The sequence below is a fragment of the Saccopteryx bilineata genome, chromosome 3, assembly GCF_036850765.1.
Source record: "Saccopteryx bilineata isolate mSacBil1 chromosome 3, mSacBil1_pri_phased_curated, whole genome shotgun sequence".
In the NCBI taxonomy this organism is placed as follows: Eukaryota; Metazoa; Chordata; class Mammalia; order Chiroptera; family Emballonuridae; genus Saccopteryx; species Saccopteryx bilineata.
Genome location: NC_089492.1, coordinates 277,335,142 through 277,354,098, shown reverse-complemented (window position 1 = coordinate 277,354,098; position 18,957 = coordinate 277,335,142). Strand labels below are relative to the sequence as shown.

At 45.0% G+C, this 18,957-nt stretch overlaps 1 protein-coding gene across 5 annotated transcripts in view; it reads left to right on the top strand.

The window, feature by feature from the left end:
* ZBTB40 (zinc finger and BTB domain containing 40) overlaps window positions 1–18,957 on the top strand; it is a 65,868-nt gene that overhangs the window by 36,585 nt on the left and 10,326 nt on the right. For all 5 annotated transcript variants that reach the window (XM_066270157.1, XM_066270158.1, XM_066270154.1 and 2 more), the window contains 10 exons: window positions 2,090–2,282; window positions 2,898–3,040; window positions 6,295–6,487; window positions 8,224–8,360; window positions 8,745–8,946; window positions 9,305–9,438; window positions 11,625–11,793; window positions 12,104–12,571; window positions 13,865–14,071; window positions 17,514–17,678. In XM_066270157.1, coding sequence (XP_066126254.1) covers window positions 2,090–2,282; window positions 2,898–3,040; window positions 6,295–6,487; window positions 8,224–8,360; window positions 8,745–8,946; window positions 9,305–9,438; window positions 11,625–11,793; window positions 12,104–12,571; window positions 13,865–14,071; window positions 17,514–17,678 — 2,011 coding nt within the window. The remainder of the gene's footprint in view (window positions 1–2,089; window positions 2,283–2,897; window positions 3,041–6,294; window positions 6,488–8,223; window positions 8,361–8,744; window positions 8,947–9,304; window positions 9,439–11,624; window positions 11,794–12,103; window positions 12,572–13,864; window positions 14,072–17,513; window positions 17,679–18,957) is intronic.

Here is an 18,957-nt window from a genome sequence, read left to right as displayed (position 1 = left end):
AGTTTGTTTCTAAGCTCACGCACGTGACTAATGGCAGGCTTCAGGAGATCCACTTCCAAGTTCACTCATTCGCTATTGGCCAGAGACGTTAGTTTCTTGCCACTCTGTAGGGTAGCTCGCAACAGGGCAGCTGGCATCCAGAGCAGAGACAGTCTCAGCGCACATATAGGCGAGGTGGCAGCCATCATGACCCAGCCTTGAGTGGCATCCCATTACTTTTGCCTTACCATGTTCCGTAGGTGTTAGGGTCAGCCCAAGGGTGTGAGTACCTGGATGCAGGGACGCAGCAAGCCGTTTTAGAGGCTGCCTACCTCAGGTCCCTGCTGCTGTCAGGGAAAGGCATTCTGAAGAGTTGTAGGCCCACTAACAAAAGCAGAAAGGATTGACTAAATGTGATTTAAGGGCATTAAACATTCAATTTTCTTTATCTCATTTATTGTTTTTAATATGAGACAAGATAAGCTTACAGTACTTCAGTAAAATCTTAATGTGGATTACTAAACTGTGTTTTATCAACATTTACTTTGGAGATGATCAAAACACATAGGGGCCTACCTGACCAGGCGGTGTCGCAGTGGATAGAGCATCAGACTGGGATGCAGAGGACCCAGGTTTGAAACCCTGAGGTCACCAGCTTGAGTGTGGGCCCATCTGGTTTGAGCAAGGCTCACCAGCTTGAGCCCAAGGTCGCTGGCTCGAGCAAGGGATCACTTGGTCTGCTGTAGCCCCCCAGTCAAGGTACATATGAGAAAGCAATCAATGAACAACTAAGGTAACTCAATGAAAAATTGATGCTTCTCATCTCCCTTCCTGTATGTCTGTCCCTATCTGTCCCTCTCTCTGACTCTCTCTGTCTCTGTCACAAAAAAAGAAAACAACATAGGGGCCTTTTTACAAAAAAAGTTTAATGGAGGTTTGCACAGTCATTCTATGATCAGAAAACAAGCTAAAGCAAAACCAAGACATACAAAGTCTAACTCATTATTTCTATTTATTTGGGGGGAGGGGAGAAAGACAAAATCTCTCTAAACAAATTTTTTTTTATTATTAATTTTAATGGGGTGACATTGATAAATCAGGGTACATATGTTCAGAGAAAACATCTCTAGGTTATTTTGACATTTGATTATGCTGCATTCCCCTCACCCAAAGTCCAATTGTCTTCTGTCACCTTCTAACTGGTTTTCTTTGTAAACAGAAATTTAAAACATGTAATTACTACCAGAATTTATAGTAACTGTCTAGATGAACTTTGTAAATATATGTATCGATGAGATCCTATCATATTGTATGTGTGTATGAAAAAAACCTTAACTTTGTTCTTTAAAGATTCTCATGAGAAAACTGTTTTTTTTCCCTACTATTGACAGTAAAAACATCAAAGGTAGGCTGTGGTTTTGTCAAGTAGAAATGTAAAGACTTTACATAAGACCGCACACATGAAATTAAGTTTTGATGACCAGATTTTTTCAAATAAATTTATTACTGCTGAAATAGAAGTGTTAACCCCACCTTCCACGTGGCCTTCTTCCTGTTTGTCTGAGAGATGCTCTATCAGACCAGAGAGAGGAAAGGTAATTTTGTTTCTTTTATCACTGGAGTTGTTGATGTAGTTTGTGCCATAGGTTCAGAAGGGTCAGGAGGGTGAATTTGGTTTCAGATGCATGGTACTGAGACCTCTGGAGGATAAGGCATATCTAGCAGAAACTGTATGGCTCTCGATTTTAAACACAGAGCTCAGAATTAGAGGGCTCTTTTCAGAGTTATCTGCATAAAAATGACAGTTAAGAGCTTTTCAAAAGGGAGAGAATAAAATAAAGAGTTGAGACCAATCTTAAGCACTGCTTATGTTATGGGTTTGGAGGAAGAGTTACTGAAGGAGGCTGAAAAGGCGTGGTCCGAGAGTGCTTCTCCACAGTGCTCCAGTAGGGTGAAGTCAGAAGTGTTGTACAGAGGCATAGCCGTGCCAGTGTCACGGAAAGTCAAGTAGGTGGGGATCCAACTGTTGAGGGCCTTACTTGCCAAACTCAGAGAGCGTGGGGTTCTTGTGTCAGGCTGATCTCCCTTTCTGGGTTCTTGTGTTGCACAGACCATAATGGGGTGTCTTGCGGGTGAAGAAGGACATTCGGCATTCCAGAGAATCCTGGATAAAGTAAGAGATGAGAGCCTGGATGTTCAGACTGTTGTGTCCCTGTTGAAGCTGTACCAAGATTCTAATCCCGCAGTAAAGACAGCGTTGCTGGGCAGGAAGCCAGAAGACGCGGAAGCCGTGCAGCCAAAAGGTAGGAGAAAACCCACCCACCTGACTCTCTGGGTCTTATTCTGGGCAGAGGTGATCAAGTTCTCTCCAATGTTTCCTCAGTGGCTTAGTTGTTGTTCGGTGATTTTCACATAAATTGTACATCAAATTTCAGAAGCTGCATGTTAAATACATACAAGCTAAATAAGGATCTCCATTTCTATCCCCTTGTTAAACTAGTCTGGCACCTTGAAGTTGGAGAATACAATCAGTGTTCTTCCTGCCCTTCAAAAAGCCACACGTCCAAATCAATGTTTTGAGCCCAGGGTGAACTGGTTCGCTGAGAGCACTTTTAAAGGCTGAAGTTTCTCTCATCTGGGTTCGGTACAAAGCGGTGGCCTTGCCAACCAGAAGTTAACCTCTGGCTGGCGCTGCAGCTTTGTGTTTCGACAGATAAATGAAACATTTTTCCTTTTATACAATTTAAACAGAATAATAAAGTATTTTCCTCTTTAAAAAGAGAGATTCTGCATTTGGGTCCTCAGAATAGGCTGAGAATCACTTTACTATTCTGTTAGATCTCTCTTGACAAACCGTGCTGTCATTTTCTTCAAATCGACTAGCTTCCCTCGTGCGCCTCTACCTCTTTCTCCCCCAGGGAGCACAGAGGAGGGAAGGACTTTGTCTGGTCTGCTGCTAGAACACAAAGAGGACCTCATCCGGTGTGTAACACAGCTGAGACCTGTTGTGGAGGTCCTGGCCACAGCCAGCGAGGAATTCCTGACTGGCACCGAGAAAAGGGTAACTGTCAAGTCTCTTCCGCCCTCTGAATTCACGAAGCACTCTTTTTTTAACCTCTTTTGTGGCATAGAGCACTTTTTACCTTGCGGTATTTTTGTGCACGCTACATAGCAAGCACCTTGAGGTTCATGTCTCTGTATCCTGCGACAGCTTGGTGAGGACCCTCCATGTTGTAGTTATTCATAAATGGTTAGGCGTATGGATGCTTGGATATTCCTGCTCTGATACCATGGGCTTTTATTATAAAATAGTTATTCCAAGAATTGAAGTGTCTGGGTATATTTTTAGTGATTATGACACTTTCCGCCTACAGAAATGATACACTGTTCATCTGTAGAAAATTGGGGAAACAAACAGAAAGAACAAGTCCAAGTATCCCACCATCTCATCACTCAGAGATGACCACTGCTAGCATTTTTGAGCATGTGCTCCCCTATCTGAATCATCCTGGGTGGGCTTATCCTGTAGTTTTCTAACTTTTTAAATTTCATATATTGTGAGTACATTCCCATACTTAAATCTGGACTTTGGTAGCTGTGTTGTAGTCTGTCCAGTGGACATGCCATAGTGCATTAATTCTTTACCGTTGGGCGTGTGTTCCCAGTATACTGCTGCGTACAGGGTGTCTCAGAGAACACCCTGGCACACAATCTGTGCATACTTCTGAAATAATTTCCTTAGAATAATTTATCAGAAGTGGGATTTTGAAATAGAGAGTATAAATTTTTTTCAAGTGCTTGGTATATATTGCCAAATTGCCCTTCAGGAAGGTTATACCAATTTTCTCTCCTACCAGCTAGCTACTAAAATCCTTATAAAACTGCTGGCATGACTTCTCAAGTCAACTAGATAACTGTATTTGTTGGTGTTATTGATTTCAACTTTGTGCTAAAAATATTTTTATGTCTGGGAGGAAGAAATAGGGACAGAACTTTTGTGGCACCAGTTCTTAAAACTGGAAAGTGCTTACATGTTCAGAGGACAAAATGCTTAGGAACCACTGGATTTACAGTGAGACTGGATTCTAGATATTCTTTTTGTCAGTAATTGTATATTAACTATTTTTTCATATAAAATGGGAATAATATTTAATCTTCAAAACTGTATTTTGAAAATTAAATATATTTTTAAAAGTTTTAACTCCTTTGAACTTCTTGGAGAAAGATAATACAAAATAAGATGAACCCCCTATTTTATCCTTAGACTTTCGATTAAGTGTGATTTCAGGAATCAGTTGAAGTAAGTTGCTTATAGCTCTATCTAGAGGTACCTGATTCCTCAGTGATTTCATTCCATTGCTCATTCACACCCTTTCCTTATTAGCTGGATTGAATGTGTCCTTCGAACTGTTTCATTATCTTGTATAACAGCATTTAGAGGCAGAGCCCAAACTCAGCCGCATTCTCTGCAGCAAGACAGACCACACTGTCATTTTTTCCTGTCACTTTCAGTTAACTTGACAGAAAAGGCTGAAGCAAAAGAACTTAAATTAGTTATAAATCACAGAAAAACAATTCTTGGATTGGGGTCCCACCAGAGCCTCATTAAGCTGCTCCTCCACATGAGAACTGAAGCAAAATAAAGTGGGAGTGTAGAGGTGAATGTTGATCGAATAGCCACAGTGTTTTGACATCACATGGACCCTGGGCTCAGGCCCTTACATAGCTGCCATTTACTTATTGCTTCCTGTGTGCCAAGAAGTGTGCCAAACTGTTAAGTGTATACATTCTAGCCTCATGGCAACTTGATGAAGTCATGGATATCACCCTCATCTTAAAGATGAAGAAACAGATGCTTAGGAAGGTTAAGGAGCTCACCCAAAGACACAGCTGCCAGTGGCCAGTGCTGGAACCCAGACTTCGAAACAAAGCACATTCTCTAACCACTGTGCATGCTGCTTCCCAGTAATACCAGTAACCACTATCATTTATGCAGTCACATGTGTCCTAGGGGTTATGCTAGGCTCTACAAATAGCAACTTCATTTCATAGGATCCTCCCAAGAACTGTGCAAGGGGTGGTATAGTTATCTTCTTTTGCAGATGAGGAAAATAAGGTTCAAAGAATTAAATATCTTGCTCAACCTCATACTGGCAATAAATTTTAGAACTGGGGGTTAAACTAGGCCTGTCTTTAAAACCCATTCCTACTTGTAACAATAACTGGTTGCTTCATTATGTATCAAGTTATCGCTCAGGAACGAAGATATGGCCCTGAACTCAGTATGGTTTTTAGATGCAAGTTCTTAAATTTTAAATTATGATTCATTTAGTAGAAATCTAATATATATTAGACCTTTAAGAGAGTGACTGTGTTCTATACTGACAAGGAATATGACAACTTGATTTATACTATATATATATATTTCTTTCATGTATGTAATATAGATATTCCTTTCACATATATATAAAACCAATTTGGTTTTATAACAAAATTCATTATTTTAAAATGGGGGTTAACTTGATAATGGCATCCTCTGACTTGCTGTGGGACTGGTCTGCTTGCCTGTTTCTCCCGAGGGCTGGTACTTTCCCAAAGGAAAGCTTAAAGTTCAGTCACTCTGAATCTGTCGATTCCGTGTATTGAAATAACCTTCCTGCGTTATCAGTTCCATAAGGGCCAAGTTCTGCGTATTGAGTTATAAGCCATTAAGAAGTAGTTCTGCTATAACAGGCCAGTGTCTGTGAAATAGCTGTCATGTGTTTGATTTTTCAAACTTTTGCTTGTAGAAATTATCTGGGCATTCAAATTTACATAAGAATAAAGTAAAAGGATGTAAAATAATAGAGTTGCTTTAAAATTGGCAACCTGTATACCACTGTCATATATTTGACCAAACAGAACTCCAACCAATAATTGTTAATAATGAATTAATAATTGTTCATCTGTTTCTTTGTCTTAGTGTCTGAACAAACTACATGTAAAGAATCAGGTTAGATGTAAGCTACTTGCTCTGCCATGTAGACCCAGGATAAGAATATTTTCACAAAGTTCAAACTGTTGGAGGCAAAGAATACACACCCTGCAATTGAGAAAGATTGATGTTCATAGAGCTGTTTGTTTGCAGAATGTTTTGTATTTTTATTGAAACAGAGTTAAGGAAGAGACTATGAACAAAGTAACACTAGAGGCCAGCAGAGGGAGGACCTGGAGACAGGGCATCTTATAATACCATCTTGCTGGGGTTTCCAGTGGTGTGTCAGATACATTTAGAATTGCCCGTAACTGTATCTCGTTGATTGCTTGCCACTGCAGGTGATTCTGAATTGCTGCGAGGGCGGAACACCCAAGGAGGCAATAGAAAATTTGTTGCACAGAATGTCTGAAGAAAGGACCCTGACTGCTGAGAGTTTGGTAAAACTCCTCCAGGCTGTGAAGATGACATTCCCGAACTTGGGCCTTCTGCTAGAGAATTTGCAGAAACTGGCCACTTTGCCGTGCTCCGCAGGTATTAGTTAATTGTTGGCTCTCTGGACTGGAACCACTCCTATGGAAAATTACAGCTTAAACCACCCTGTTAGTTCCATGCTGGGGAGCAATGTAACGTTAAGAAATGCCATTGAAAAACAGAAACTAGCTGTCACAAATCAGTGATTCTAATATTTCTGCAGTTAAGATCTGAAGTCTGAGAATTACTCTTTTCTATATATTAAGCTCTCTCATGATGTACCAGTGGTGCAGGGTTCGTTAACATGTGGCTTTCCCGGAACTGCCACGTGTCATCAAATGGGCTCATAAGGCTCATGATTTTGACACGCTATGTTGACAAATACGAGCAGCAAAATCTCACATCTTGATTTCCCCATTCCCATCTGAGTGCTCTTTGGTGCCAGCAGTCCCCTCGTGTCCATTCAGTTTGCGGCAATGAATCCCTACTCCATCCCTTAGAGAGACACTAGCTCTAACCAGTTCTCCCCTGTCCTAGAGCATCTGAAACTAATGGTTTTCAGAGAAAGCATATTTGGAAAACGAGAGAACTTTCCTTGTTCTAGCTTATAAAAGTAATACATATTTATATAAACCCAAACAGTTTTAAAAATAAGAAAACCTAAAACCCTAACATTTGATTATATCAGTATTCACACATAGACATTTGATCTGGCACATTATTTGTACAATGTTGAGATACTCTATTATAGTTTATAATTTAATAATTTTCCCATTTAACAGTATAACATTCTCCCCATTATAGAAACCTCCCTGTAATCCTGTTTTTTGAAGGCTGTGTAGTTTTCCTTCGTAAGGATATATATGATGTAGTGTTCATGCCTTTGTTTGGGTACAATGTAGCATAATGAGCATAATGGTTAAGACTGTCAGGACAACCTGGGTTTTCATCCTGACTCATTATGTAGTTGTGTGGCCGTGAGCCAGGGATTAAGCTTTCTGAATCTTATTCTCTCCTCTGTGAAATAAAAATAAGTAAGGTCCCTGTCACGTTTGTTTTTGTGGCTATTATGAGATTATATATGCAGAACAATTAGCACAGTGCCTAGCACATACTAGGCACTCAGTAAATTAGTTATTATTATCTTCATCACCACCATCATCACCACAAGTTATACAGTGACAAATACCTAACATGAGATTCCCAGAAGTGAAGTTATTGGGACAAAAAGGAGAATGAAATTTTAAATATCTGCAAAGCTAAGGGAAATACTTGATGGTGTTGATTTTTCTTTACTTTCAAATAAATATGACTTCTTAAAAGAGAGTGTCTAGCAGGCTGGCTCAGAGGGCATAAACGCAGGAGGCAGTGGGTCAGCTGTACTCCTTCCCGCCGGACTCACACCCGCCTGTGTTTTGGACCACCACGTGGATCCTTGACCACAGCCTTGATGGATAACACCTTTTGAATCTGTACATCTGAATCTCTTACAAGTGCAGCCTTCTAATTACCCCCAACCCCTCTGGAGCAGTCCCTAGCTTCTGCCACCAGGTGCTGACTTTCAAAGGCTTAGTGGTCTTGTGACCCTGAAGCACCAAATGATTGAGTGTAGACCGAAGGAGGTCTGAACACATATATGTGGCCCAGGCCAGGAGCTGGACTTGCTCTCCAGAGGAGATGGCTCCGGCCTGGTATCTTTTCCTCTCTCGTTTGTAACTCCCCTGGTCTTCCATAGGAGAAGCCCTTAAGGAAGTTGTGTTCTGTTGAACATCATTGTTTTGCTAATGTCCTTACAGTCCAAGCAAGCCCTGATGATTATGGGACTGAGCTATTGAGACGGTATCACGAAAACCTCTCTGAGATTTTCACAGACAACCAGATGTTACTGAAAGTGATCCCACATGTGAAGAGTTTAGCCCCTGGAGAAAGAGAGGTAAGGGAGTTGGGGGGAGTGGGAAAATGAGAAAGTAGGAAAAAAGATCAATATATATATATATTTAAAACATATTTTATATAAATATACACATGCAGCCATGTTGAGAAATGCTAAGGAGCCAGTAGAGGAGAAATCAGAGGTGACTGAGTTTCTGAGGCAGCGTGACAAGTGGGATAATTGTAATTTCTGCAGTAATAAGGCAAGGCATTCAGCAGGAGAATGAAGAGCTTTGTTATCTATGAAAATTCCCCAGGTTGAGAGAGGTGGAGGATGCTTGAAGCCCCGCCCCAGAGTGAGCGCCCTGTGGCCCAGTGCTCAGTCCTGCAGCTGGGCCAGTGGCCAGAAAGCCCCTTACGTGTGTGTTTGTGCTGCATCTTGAAGGTCATGGAGACGCTTGTGAAACGTGACTCTGGTTCAGGTGGTTTCAGTTCTTTGATGTCAGCAGTTCTAGAAAAGCAGACTCTCTCTGCAACAGCCATTTGGCAGCTGCTGCTGGTGGTTCAGGACACGAAGACCTGCCCGCTGAACCTGCTCATGGAGGAAATACGAAGGGAGCCTGGTGCCGACGCTTTCTTTCAGGCAGGTGGGTTACCTGACCTCGGTCCTGACTGCGTCCCTACCAGAAATTGTTGTCAGTCTTGTCAGAAAATAGGAAGAGCTCTGTTATGTAGTCTTCTGCATCCCTACCATTAGAAGTAAGAACCAGTAATTTGTTCCAGGATGTAAACCTTTTTAAATAAAATAGGCAGTAAGTATTCTAAGCATATATTAGTAATTATACTCTGAGTGCAGGGCTAATACCACTTTCCTTGCTCGCAGCTAGGAGATAGGTGAAGTGTATTCTCATTATGAAGAATTCAGCTGAGAAAAGGTGAAGAAACTTCCTGGAGCAAAAATGATGCTCATAGTTTACTAATGAGTTTCAACCCCCTTTCTTTCAGTGACCACCCTGGAAAATGCTGCCTTAGAAACCATCCTGAGGCATCACAGATTGATTGTCGAGGCCATCCAACACAGAGTTGAACTGAAGGGCTTTACCGCAGAGGAAGAGCACCTGGCGGAGACTGTGAAGGAGGTATGTGGGAATTAAACACATTGTTGCAGGGAGTTTGACAGTGCAGGCCTGGGACTGCCTCCTTCCTCAGGGAGGAGCCACCTTCTATAGAGCCCTGCTGGGCGCTGAGCCCTCTACCATCCAGAGTACTATGCCCTTTTAATCCTCCCAACAATAAGTAGAGGGTAATGCCACCCACATTTTACAGATAAGGAAGCTGAGGCTGCAAGGGGTTTAGTAACTTCTCTAGGATGCTCCAGGTGGTCAGAGAGGAAGCCAGAATGTAAACCCAGGTCCATGTGACTCAAACCTAGATTTATTCTATTTGCCTTAACATTGGTAAACTCAAAAGGAACCATGATACTGTTCTCTAACACGTTTTAAGAAGCAATTTTTTGCCTGACCAGTTAGTGACACAGTGGATAGAATGTCGACTTGGGACAGTGAGGACCCAGGTTTGAAACCCCAAGGTCTTTGGCTGAGCCCAAAGTCTCTGACTTGAGCAAGGGGTTACTGGCTCGGCCAGAGCCCCCTGGTCAAGGCACATAGGAGAAAGCAATCAATGAACAACTAAGGTGTCACAACTATGAGTTGATGTTTCTCATCTCTCTCCCTTCCTATCTATCTCTCTCTCTCACTGAAAAAAAGGCAACTTCTTTTTAGAAGAAGGAAAGTAAAATGGTCTTATTACATGCTCCATTCTGGCTTCTAGAAAGAGCCAAGATAAACATAGCTAGAACAAAGCTTTTGCCCATATTGGGTAGCAAATAGCGCCAACTCGTTTTCTGTAGGCTTTTCACAGTGTGGCCGGCATCCCAGAAAAACCAGGTGGGGATTGGGGGAGAATTCGTGAACATCCAGTCCAGGATCATGTGTGTCTCGAGTAGGGAAGAATTATAAAGGAACATACAATTAAACACAAATTCACCTATAGCGCCTTTTGATCCAAATAGGCATGGGAGGTATATAGAGGGACTGTTTTCTAACTGTCCACACAGCCCACCTTAGTCTGACTCAGATGGGAAGAAGATGCCACATGTTTCCGTGGGCTTCGGAGGAGAGAGTCGTCTATTAGACTCCCTGCCAGCACTCCACGTACTTCAGGGATGGGGCTTCTGCAGTCGATCAGTGTTAGCCTCGCTAATTAGTCTCATGCCTGCCTCCAGGGACATCAGGTTTATTTAGATAGACTTGAAAAGAGCAAAAATAAAATATCTTCCAAAATGAAAATTCCATTTGGCCATCTGTGGATGGTTTTGCTTTATTTTCCAGTGTCCCAGCTCTTTCTGCTGATAGCGCTAACATTCTGCAAGAGGACGGCTTTGAAAAAATATGCTTGGCCTCTTTAAAGCCCCTTTCTTTAAAAAGCTGAGTTTCTTTATGAAAGAAAATTATGTTTAAAAGGGAACATCTAAGTATCTAAAAATGTGAAGCCACTGATCATGCAGAATTACTTCCATACATTGAGACAATTATATATTTAAATCTTTTTTTTTTTTTTTTTTTTTTTTTTACAGAGGCAGAGATAGACAGGGACAGACAGACAGGAACAGAGAGAGAGATGAGAAGCATCAATCATCAGTTTCTTGTTGCGTGTTGCGACTTCTTAGTTGTTCATTGATTGCTTTCTCACATGTGCCTTGACTGTGGGCCTTCAGCAGACCGAGTAACCCCCTGCTGGAGCCAGCGACCTTGGGTCCAAGCTGGTGAGCTCTTTGCTCAAGCCAGATGAGCCCGCGCTCAAGCTGGCGACCTCGGGGTCTCGAACCTGGGTCCTTCCGCATCCCAGTCCGACGCTCTATCCACTGTGCCACCACCTGGTCAGGCGAGAGACAATTATATATTATGAAAAATTATTTTTATCTTCCAAGGCAGAAACAACCACCAAACCCTACAGTTTTCCAAGTTCTTAGTATTAAGACCTAGAAAAGTCCTTCAGGAGACTCCTGGTTGCTGAGAGGGTATTTCTCATAGAAGACGCTTTGTATTTGCATACTTGTCTCCGCGTGTGCCTTCTTTTTTTATTTTGATAATGTCTCTGTTCTTTGGAAAACAGGGCTCTCCACTAAGTTTATCACAGCCATGTAAACTTATTATAGGTGGAGCAGGGCCTTCCTGAAATTAGCTTTTATTTTTTTAAGTGGGAAAACCATGTTGAAAACCTGCTGACATTAACCGCAAACCTTTGTCTCCTGGGATTCATTTAGATTCTGAGCATCTCCTCTGAGACGGCCGGCCCTGCAGCATCCCCGAGAGCAGTGCTGAGAAGAGCCAGGGAAAAGTCCGTCTCGGCCGCGGAAATCTGTCAGCTGCTGTGCAGCGTCCACAGCTCTTTCCCAGGCCTGCAGCCTGTCCTGCAGGAGTTGGCGGCCACTGGTAAGAGGTGGGATGAGGGGGTCCTGGCAGGCCCCCCTGCTTGCTTCCTTAGTGCAGGGAAGAGACAGCTGTTCATACGAGAGTTCGTCCATAGCTATATTTATTGTATATGCTTGCAGTGCTTTGAAAAGTCCTAGGTATAGATGTAAAATGATACTGTTGGTGTTCATCAAGTATAGAGGACAGTGATACTGCTTCAGAGTTGTCTGAGGGTCTCAAGCAGTCCGCATTCTCCTGTAAGAAGAGAAATTAGAAAGCAAAGTAGAAACTTAGAGAGTTCCCAGAGCTATGAGGTTTCTCTCCTGTGCAGGCTTCCTTACTCAGGAAAACGGAGGGGAGGAAAGGTGGAAAGTGGGCAGTAAATTTCACCTGGAAGCCAACGACAGAGCACATGGAAAGGCCGCAGAGCCAGCTGAAGAAGACAGCCAGTCTGGGAGGCAGAGCGACCAGGGAGAGACCAGCTCCTTGCCCGACCAACAAGAGAAAGACCCCGCTGCCTCCCCGGACCCCACCAAGAAGAGCTTCGTCTGTAAGGCCTGTGACAAGAGCTTCCACTTCTACTGCCGCCTGAAAGTGCACATGAAGCGCTGCCGGGTGGCCAAGAGCAAGCAGGTGCAGTGTAAGGAGTGTAATGAGACCAAGGAGTCGAAGAAGGAGCTGGAGAAGCATCAGCTGGAGGCCCACGGCGCAGGCGGAGAGGCCGCCGTCCCCAAGAAGAAGAAGAAGCGGCTTCCAGTGACGTGTGACCTCTGCGGAAGGGAATTCGCTCATGCCTCAGGTACATCCGAGAAGGCGAGGTCACTAAGGACGTTGGTTCTGGGTGTTGCGGTTTGGATTCCCGAGGACGTTGGTTCTGGGTGTTGCGGTTTGGATTCCCAAGGACGTTGGTTCTGGGTGTTGCGGTTTGGATTCCCGAGGACGTTGGTTCCGGGTGTTGTGGTTTGGCTTCCTGGCCCAGCTTCTGGCTATGTGTAGAAAGGGCCATGGATGGGCTTAGGAAGTGGAGCAGGTTCCCACAGGGGCAGGGTAATGCTTTTGTTTTTTGGGTTTTTTTTTTTTTTTTACTTTTCTTACTTAATCTTTATCATGAAAATTTCAAACACACTCAAAAGTAGACAGACTTGTATAATAAAACTCCATGTACCTATCACACAGATTCAGCAGTTATCCATGTTTTTCCTTGTTGTCTCTTCTGTTTCTCTTTCCTTAAAAGAAATTAAATCATGCATTTCTTAATGCCCTAATCTAGGATAATCTTCCATTTCCATCTGTCCGGGTCAGTCACAGAATAGTACTTATGTATCAACTAATGCCTGTGAATAAACTTTGGAGCCCCTTTCATTTTCAAAAGTGACCTGGTTTGGATGACAAATTCCGTGGTCACTTCACAGGGTAATGTTTTTAGAAGAATCTAATCTTTGGAGTAAGCTCTCTAAACTTTAATCTTTCCATCAAAAGGCACCCTGATACCACTTACTTTTTTAGATTGCGATGAGGATTTAAGATAATATAGCTAAACACCTAGTACAGTGCCTACAGCAGTTAGTACTCAGTAAACTGTCCATTATTGTTCATAATGATAGCTAGCTCGTTAACACCTGACTGTTGGGCTTCTGCGCATCACTTGTTTCTCGATAAACAACAATCACAGAAACCATGGGACGCAGAGTCAGAATTGTTTTTCCTTGCCCCAGATGTTGGATAAACCTAATGAAACATAAAAGTGAGTTTTGTTTCACTCTCTCTGGGTGACTGGGTCCTATTTAAGAGAAAGATGGGGAATAGGGAAGATAAACCTAGGACACTTCAACACTTCATGACTGATTACACAGTGAGTGGGAGCGAGGAGGCTTCTGGGGTGCCGGAGGTAGCAGACGGGCAGCATGGATCTGTGGGGAGCAGCGTGGCCGCGGGAGGTCAGAGCGAGCACGGCCTGGGCCATGTGGTCCATGCTTGCTCTCGAGGCCTGGCCCGAGGCAGTACTGTTAGGATGCATCCTGATGCTGGATCTGATGTAGCTTCATGACAGTGATGACTCGTCTCTCTCTGGTCCCTGGCTTGGCCTCCCTAGGCATGCAGTACCACAAATTGACCGAGCACTTTGACGAGAAGCCTTTCTCCTGTGAAGAGTGTGGGGCCAAGTTTGCAGCCAATTCTACCCTGAAGAACCACCTCCGCCTCCACACTGGGGACCGCCCGTTCATGTGCAAGCACTGCCTCATGACCTTCACCCAGGCCTCGGCCCTGGCCTACCACACCAAGAAGAAGCACTCAGAAGGTAAGGCGCGGGCAAGTTCCCACCGCTCCTGCGTACTGCAACTGTGAGCCGCCGAAAACCCCACCTGGGATTAGGCGCATACATGTCTCAAGTAGATTAAAAACGACACAGCGTGCGAATCTCTAGGCACACAGAGGACTGGGAGCACAGATGTGCTCAGGCTTGTAAAGTGCTTATGGTGGGAGTTTCTGAAGAGAGGCTGACTAACAGAGTGTTAGGACTGTAACTAACGGAGTGTCAGTTACACAATTTACATAAAGCAGGAGTTCCACAGGCTTTCGGGTGGACTTGGAGCATGAGACGCACATTGGCGGATGCCGCGTGGCTGAGCTGGGTCCTGTGCTCACAGGCTGGCGGTTCAGAGTGTCTGGTACAGACACAGTGACAGTGCAGAGTCGTCAGTGGTGTCATATGCAGCCATACCAGGGAGATAGGGAAGGATCCAGTAGGACTTTCTAGTCTAGCGGGGGGGGGGGGGGCAGGGGGGCTCTCCGAGGATTCTGTGTGTAGTTTGGAGCATTTATGTGTTAGTAATAATGCTGCCTTTGTCTCACTGGCCTCCTAACTGGTCCCCTTCTCACCCTTTCCCCAGGCAGTGTTCTCAGTACACAGGCCCAAGTGATCCCCTTGGAACTAAACCGCATCCTGTCGGTTCTCTGCCCAAAGTCCTGCAGAGGCTCCTCACCTCACCTTTTCCTGACCACCTTGTGTGCGATCTCAGTGACCCAGCCCAAGCCCCCTGCATCGTGTTTCTCCATAGTGCTTATAATTTGATTTATTATCTACTTTATTAACTTGCTGAGTCTCCCCCTGTTAGAATGAAAGCTTTATGAGGGGAAAGCGGTTAGTCCTTTTTTTTTCTGTATCTGTGGAACTCAGATCTAGTACAAACTTAGCACAGTAGGCCCTCAGTAAACACTTACTGAGTAAGTGAATTTCTCAAGCCCTGTTGCAGGCGCCGAGGATGGTGTAACTTACACACCTTGCTCTCGTGTGGCTGCCATCCCGGTGGATAAAGCAGACCGTCAACAGATAAATGTGGAATTCAGACAGTGGTCACTGCTGTGAAGACAAACAAGGCAGAGTAACCAGCAAGAGAATGACAGGGCCGGGGTGGACACTATTGGTATCATCAGAAAAGACCCCAAGAGCTGAGAGTTGAGTGGAAACCTGAGTGAAGGGAGAGGTGGGACCAGTGGAAGCTCTAGGGTAAAAGCCTCCTGAGTGGGAGTGAACCTGGCTGTTTGAGACCAAAGAAGCCAGAAGGGGCAGCAGCAGAGTGAACGAGTGAGTGTGAGCAGATGAGGTCAGAGAGGCCCCAAAGCCAAATTTTGCAGGGTCTTATAAGCCAAGGAAAGGGCTTTGGTTTTATGCGAACTGTGGATCACAAACAGTGGCTTAAAACAATGAAAATGTATTATCTTACCACTTTGGAGGTTACAAGTCCAAAGTGAGTCTTACAAGGATAGAGTTTCAGCGAGTGTGGTCCTTCTGGAGGCTCTGTGGGGAATTCGCTCCGGCCTTTCCCAGCTCACAGAGGTTGCCCACATTCCTTGGCCCACAGCCACAGCATTCCACGCTCTGCTTCTGCCAGCATGCCTCCTCCTCTGACTCTTCTTCCTCCCTCTTACAAGGACCCTTGTGATTACATTGGGCCTGCTTGTATAACCCAAGGTAATCTTCCCATCTCAAGATCCTCAACTTTTCTGTCTACAGAATCCCATTTGCCATGTAAGGTAACATTATTCACAAGTCTTTAGAGTTGGGATATGGACACCTTTTGGGCCATTATTCTGTCTACCATAGGAAGCCATAGGAGAGTTTTGAGCCAAGGAATGATAAGGTCAGATTTACATTTCTTTTAAATTTAAGTGAGAGAAGAGGAGATAGAGAAAAAAACTCTCACGTGTGCCCCAACTGGGATCCACCTGGTGACTCCCGTCTGGGGCTGATTGCCAGTGAGCTAATTTTAGTGTCCAAGGCGAGGCTCCATGGAGCCATTCTCAGTGTCCAGGGTCGATGCGCTTGAATAAATCGAGCCAAGGCTGTGGGAAGGGGGTAGGGGGAAGCAGATGATCGCTTCTCCTGTGGGCCCTGCCTGGGAATTGAACTTGGGACATCCACACGCCAGGCTGATGCTCTTCCACTGAACCAACCAGCCAGGGTTTGATTACATTTTTTAAAGGTGATGCTGGACAATAAATTATAAGAGGGGAAGAGTATAGTATTAACAGAGAGGCAGGAGGCATTGTTGTAGTCCAGTGTAGAGGAGATGGAGTTGTCCTCTAGGGTTGTGTTGGGAGGGGGGTTGTAATAGTTCTAGGTTTGGGAATGTATTACTGAAAGTGGAAGTCAGGACTAGTGATGGATTGAATGAGATGTGTGAGGGAAGGAGAGGAAGTAGGGATGGCTGTAGAATTTGGGCAGGAGCCACTGAGTAAGTGATGCTGCCATGTACTACAGTGGGGGGACTTGGGAGCTGGGGGTGGTAGAGAACCGGGAGCTCTGTTCGGCTATCATGACTGTGAGATACCTGTCAGACCTCCAGGGAGAGAAGGAGAGTGATGGGCATTTGGATTTGGCACTGGGGTTCTGGGGAAGGCTGGGAGCTGCAGAAGTGTGAGAGCTGTCCGCACACAGGTGGGGTCCGAGGCTCTGAGACAAGGTCACTTAAAAAGGGAAGGCAGAGCAGAAGGCCAAGGGCTGGGTCTGGGGCTTCTCAATACATTGAACGCTCGGCTTAAGATAAATTCCTTTTTTTCAGTAGACTCTTATTTCAAAGCCCAGTGTGTAAAAATGAAAATGAGGATGTAAAAATGAAAAGGAGGATTTGGGGGGTCTGGACCCCTACCACCAATTTCCCTTCTTCTCTATTGGCCCCTAAGGGAGGGTAGAGGTACAGTTGGTCTAGCATTTTTAATAAATGCTAGTTCTCCAGACTTGCTCTTGTATTTTCTAAAAGTCTTTGGCTGTCATTATATTGTGAATGAAAAAATAGAGAAAGCAAGTGAATAACTATAGCACATCGTTGGGAGAAGGCTTTGATTCTTCTCTGAGTTCATGCCTCTCACCTCTATGTGCTGTTGCATTCTGTACTGAAAATATTTCAAGGGATCCAGACTTGCGTGTGTCTGGGCACAATGATGCATCTGTTTCCTGGGTGTAGAATGAGCTCTTCGTACTTGTGGGGCCTGGTTAAAAGATGGGTAATCTTGTGTGAAGAACTCTGTCCTTATTCCTCAGGGGAGGGAGCCACGCTGACACCGCTCTGTTTAATCAGCTGTGGATGGCTCAGACCTCTCACCTGGTGTACTGCAGTGGCCTGATGCTGTACTGTCCTCTCCCAGATTATGTTTTCCCAACACATGCCTTAGAATGTGATTTCTTTTCAGAAATGTCAAGTGTTTAGTGCTGGCTCTAACAAACTCATGTGTATTTCCAGGAAAAATGTATGCGTGCCAGTACTGTGATGCTGTGTTTGCCCAGTCCATCGAGCTGTCCCGCCACGTGAGGACCCACACGGGTGACAAGCCGTATGTCTGCAGGGACTGTGGCAAGGGCTTCCGGCAAGCCAATGGCCTCTCCATCCATCTGCACACCTTTCACAGTATGTACCGAGACTGTGGCTGTCGGGCATTCAGCACAGACCTGGCCCTGAGAAGGGATATGACAATCGTAACAGAATTGTCACTGTACCAGAGCTGGGCCCCATTCAGTGCCTTCCTTTCCCCTGTTCTCCTGTAAAACCCAGAGTCCTTCATTTCTGTTACAGGAGGAATCCCATTTTAACGTGTCACTGAGTGACACCTGTTTCTCTGTGCGGGCTGTCTCCCTGTCTTCCTGTTCAGCCCTCCCAGCCTGTGTGGCCGACAGAAACTAATTGTGTTTGAAGGAGGGAGCCCCTGTCATAGACAGGCGCGCAGAGCAGCGGGCTGTTCGCGTTAGTCCACGGAATGCTGCTTTCTACCCCATCCCTCCCCACTCTCGTCTCAGAGTCCTGCCCGCCTTGCCCCCTGGGAGCAACCCGGACACTTTGAGTTCACATTTACCTTCATAAGTGGTCCCTGGCCATGCTCCCTTTAAAGCCTTCTGCCAACCTTCTCTCTCAAATGCCATTGTATTCACTCAGTTAGTGAGGTCTGCCCATCTTTCTCCCCTTCTGCTAGAGCTGATACAGACAAAACCACACGTGTATTAAACACACACAGGGGGAGGAAGTGATGCCACTACAGCATCAGGAAGTCGCTGTGAGGCGCTTGGCGGCCACATCGTGCATAGCTGCTCTCGCAAGGGGTGCAGTCAGCACAGCTCACAGGGGGTCCCTGAAATCACACGGGCCTGCACTTGAATCTGGACCCTGCCATTTACTTTTTGAGACCATAAACAAATCTCTTTACCTTTCTAAGTTTCTTGGGTCCCTTCTGTACATTAAAGAAAATAATCATACTAGCGCCTTAAATTGTGAGAATGCAGTGAGCGATCACATGTAAAGTGTGAAGCTCTATTCCTGGCACACAAACAACGCTCAGTAAGTGCCAGAAGTATTATTGGTGATGAGAGCAACCCTCTCGAGTGCTGTTTGTCCCCACCAATGCCGGTGTTTCTGGGTGCCATGCACCCTACATACCCTCCGTCCCTGCCCCCATCCCTGCCCCTGTTCCCACACACCAGCTTCTAGCTGTCCGCAGACAGCGCCTCCCAGACCCATGCTTCACACCACACACTCGAGTCTGTCGCCAGCCAGCCAGCCAGCCAGCAGACGGCTCAGCCAAAGCTTCTGTGTGCCCGGCATGTGGCTGTGGATGTGGGCAGTGCGGGGGGAGTAGGAGGTGCCCCCTCCCACAAAGAGTTTACCAGACTGTCCAGAATACCCAGTGGCAGTGGAC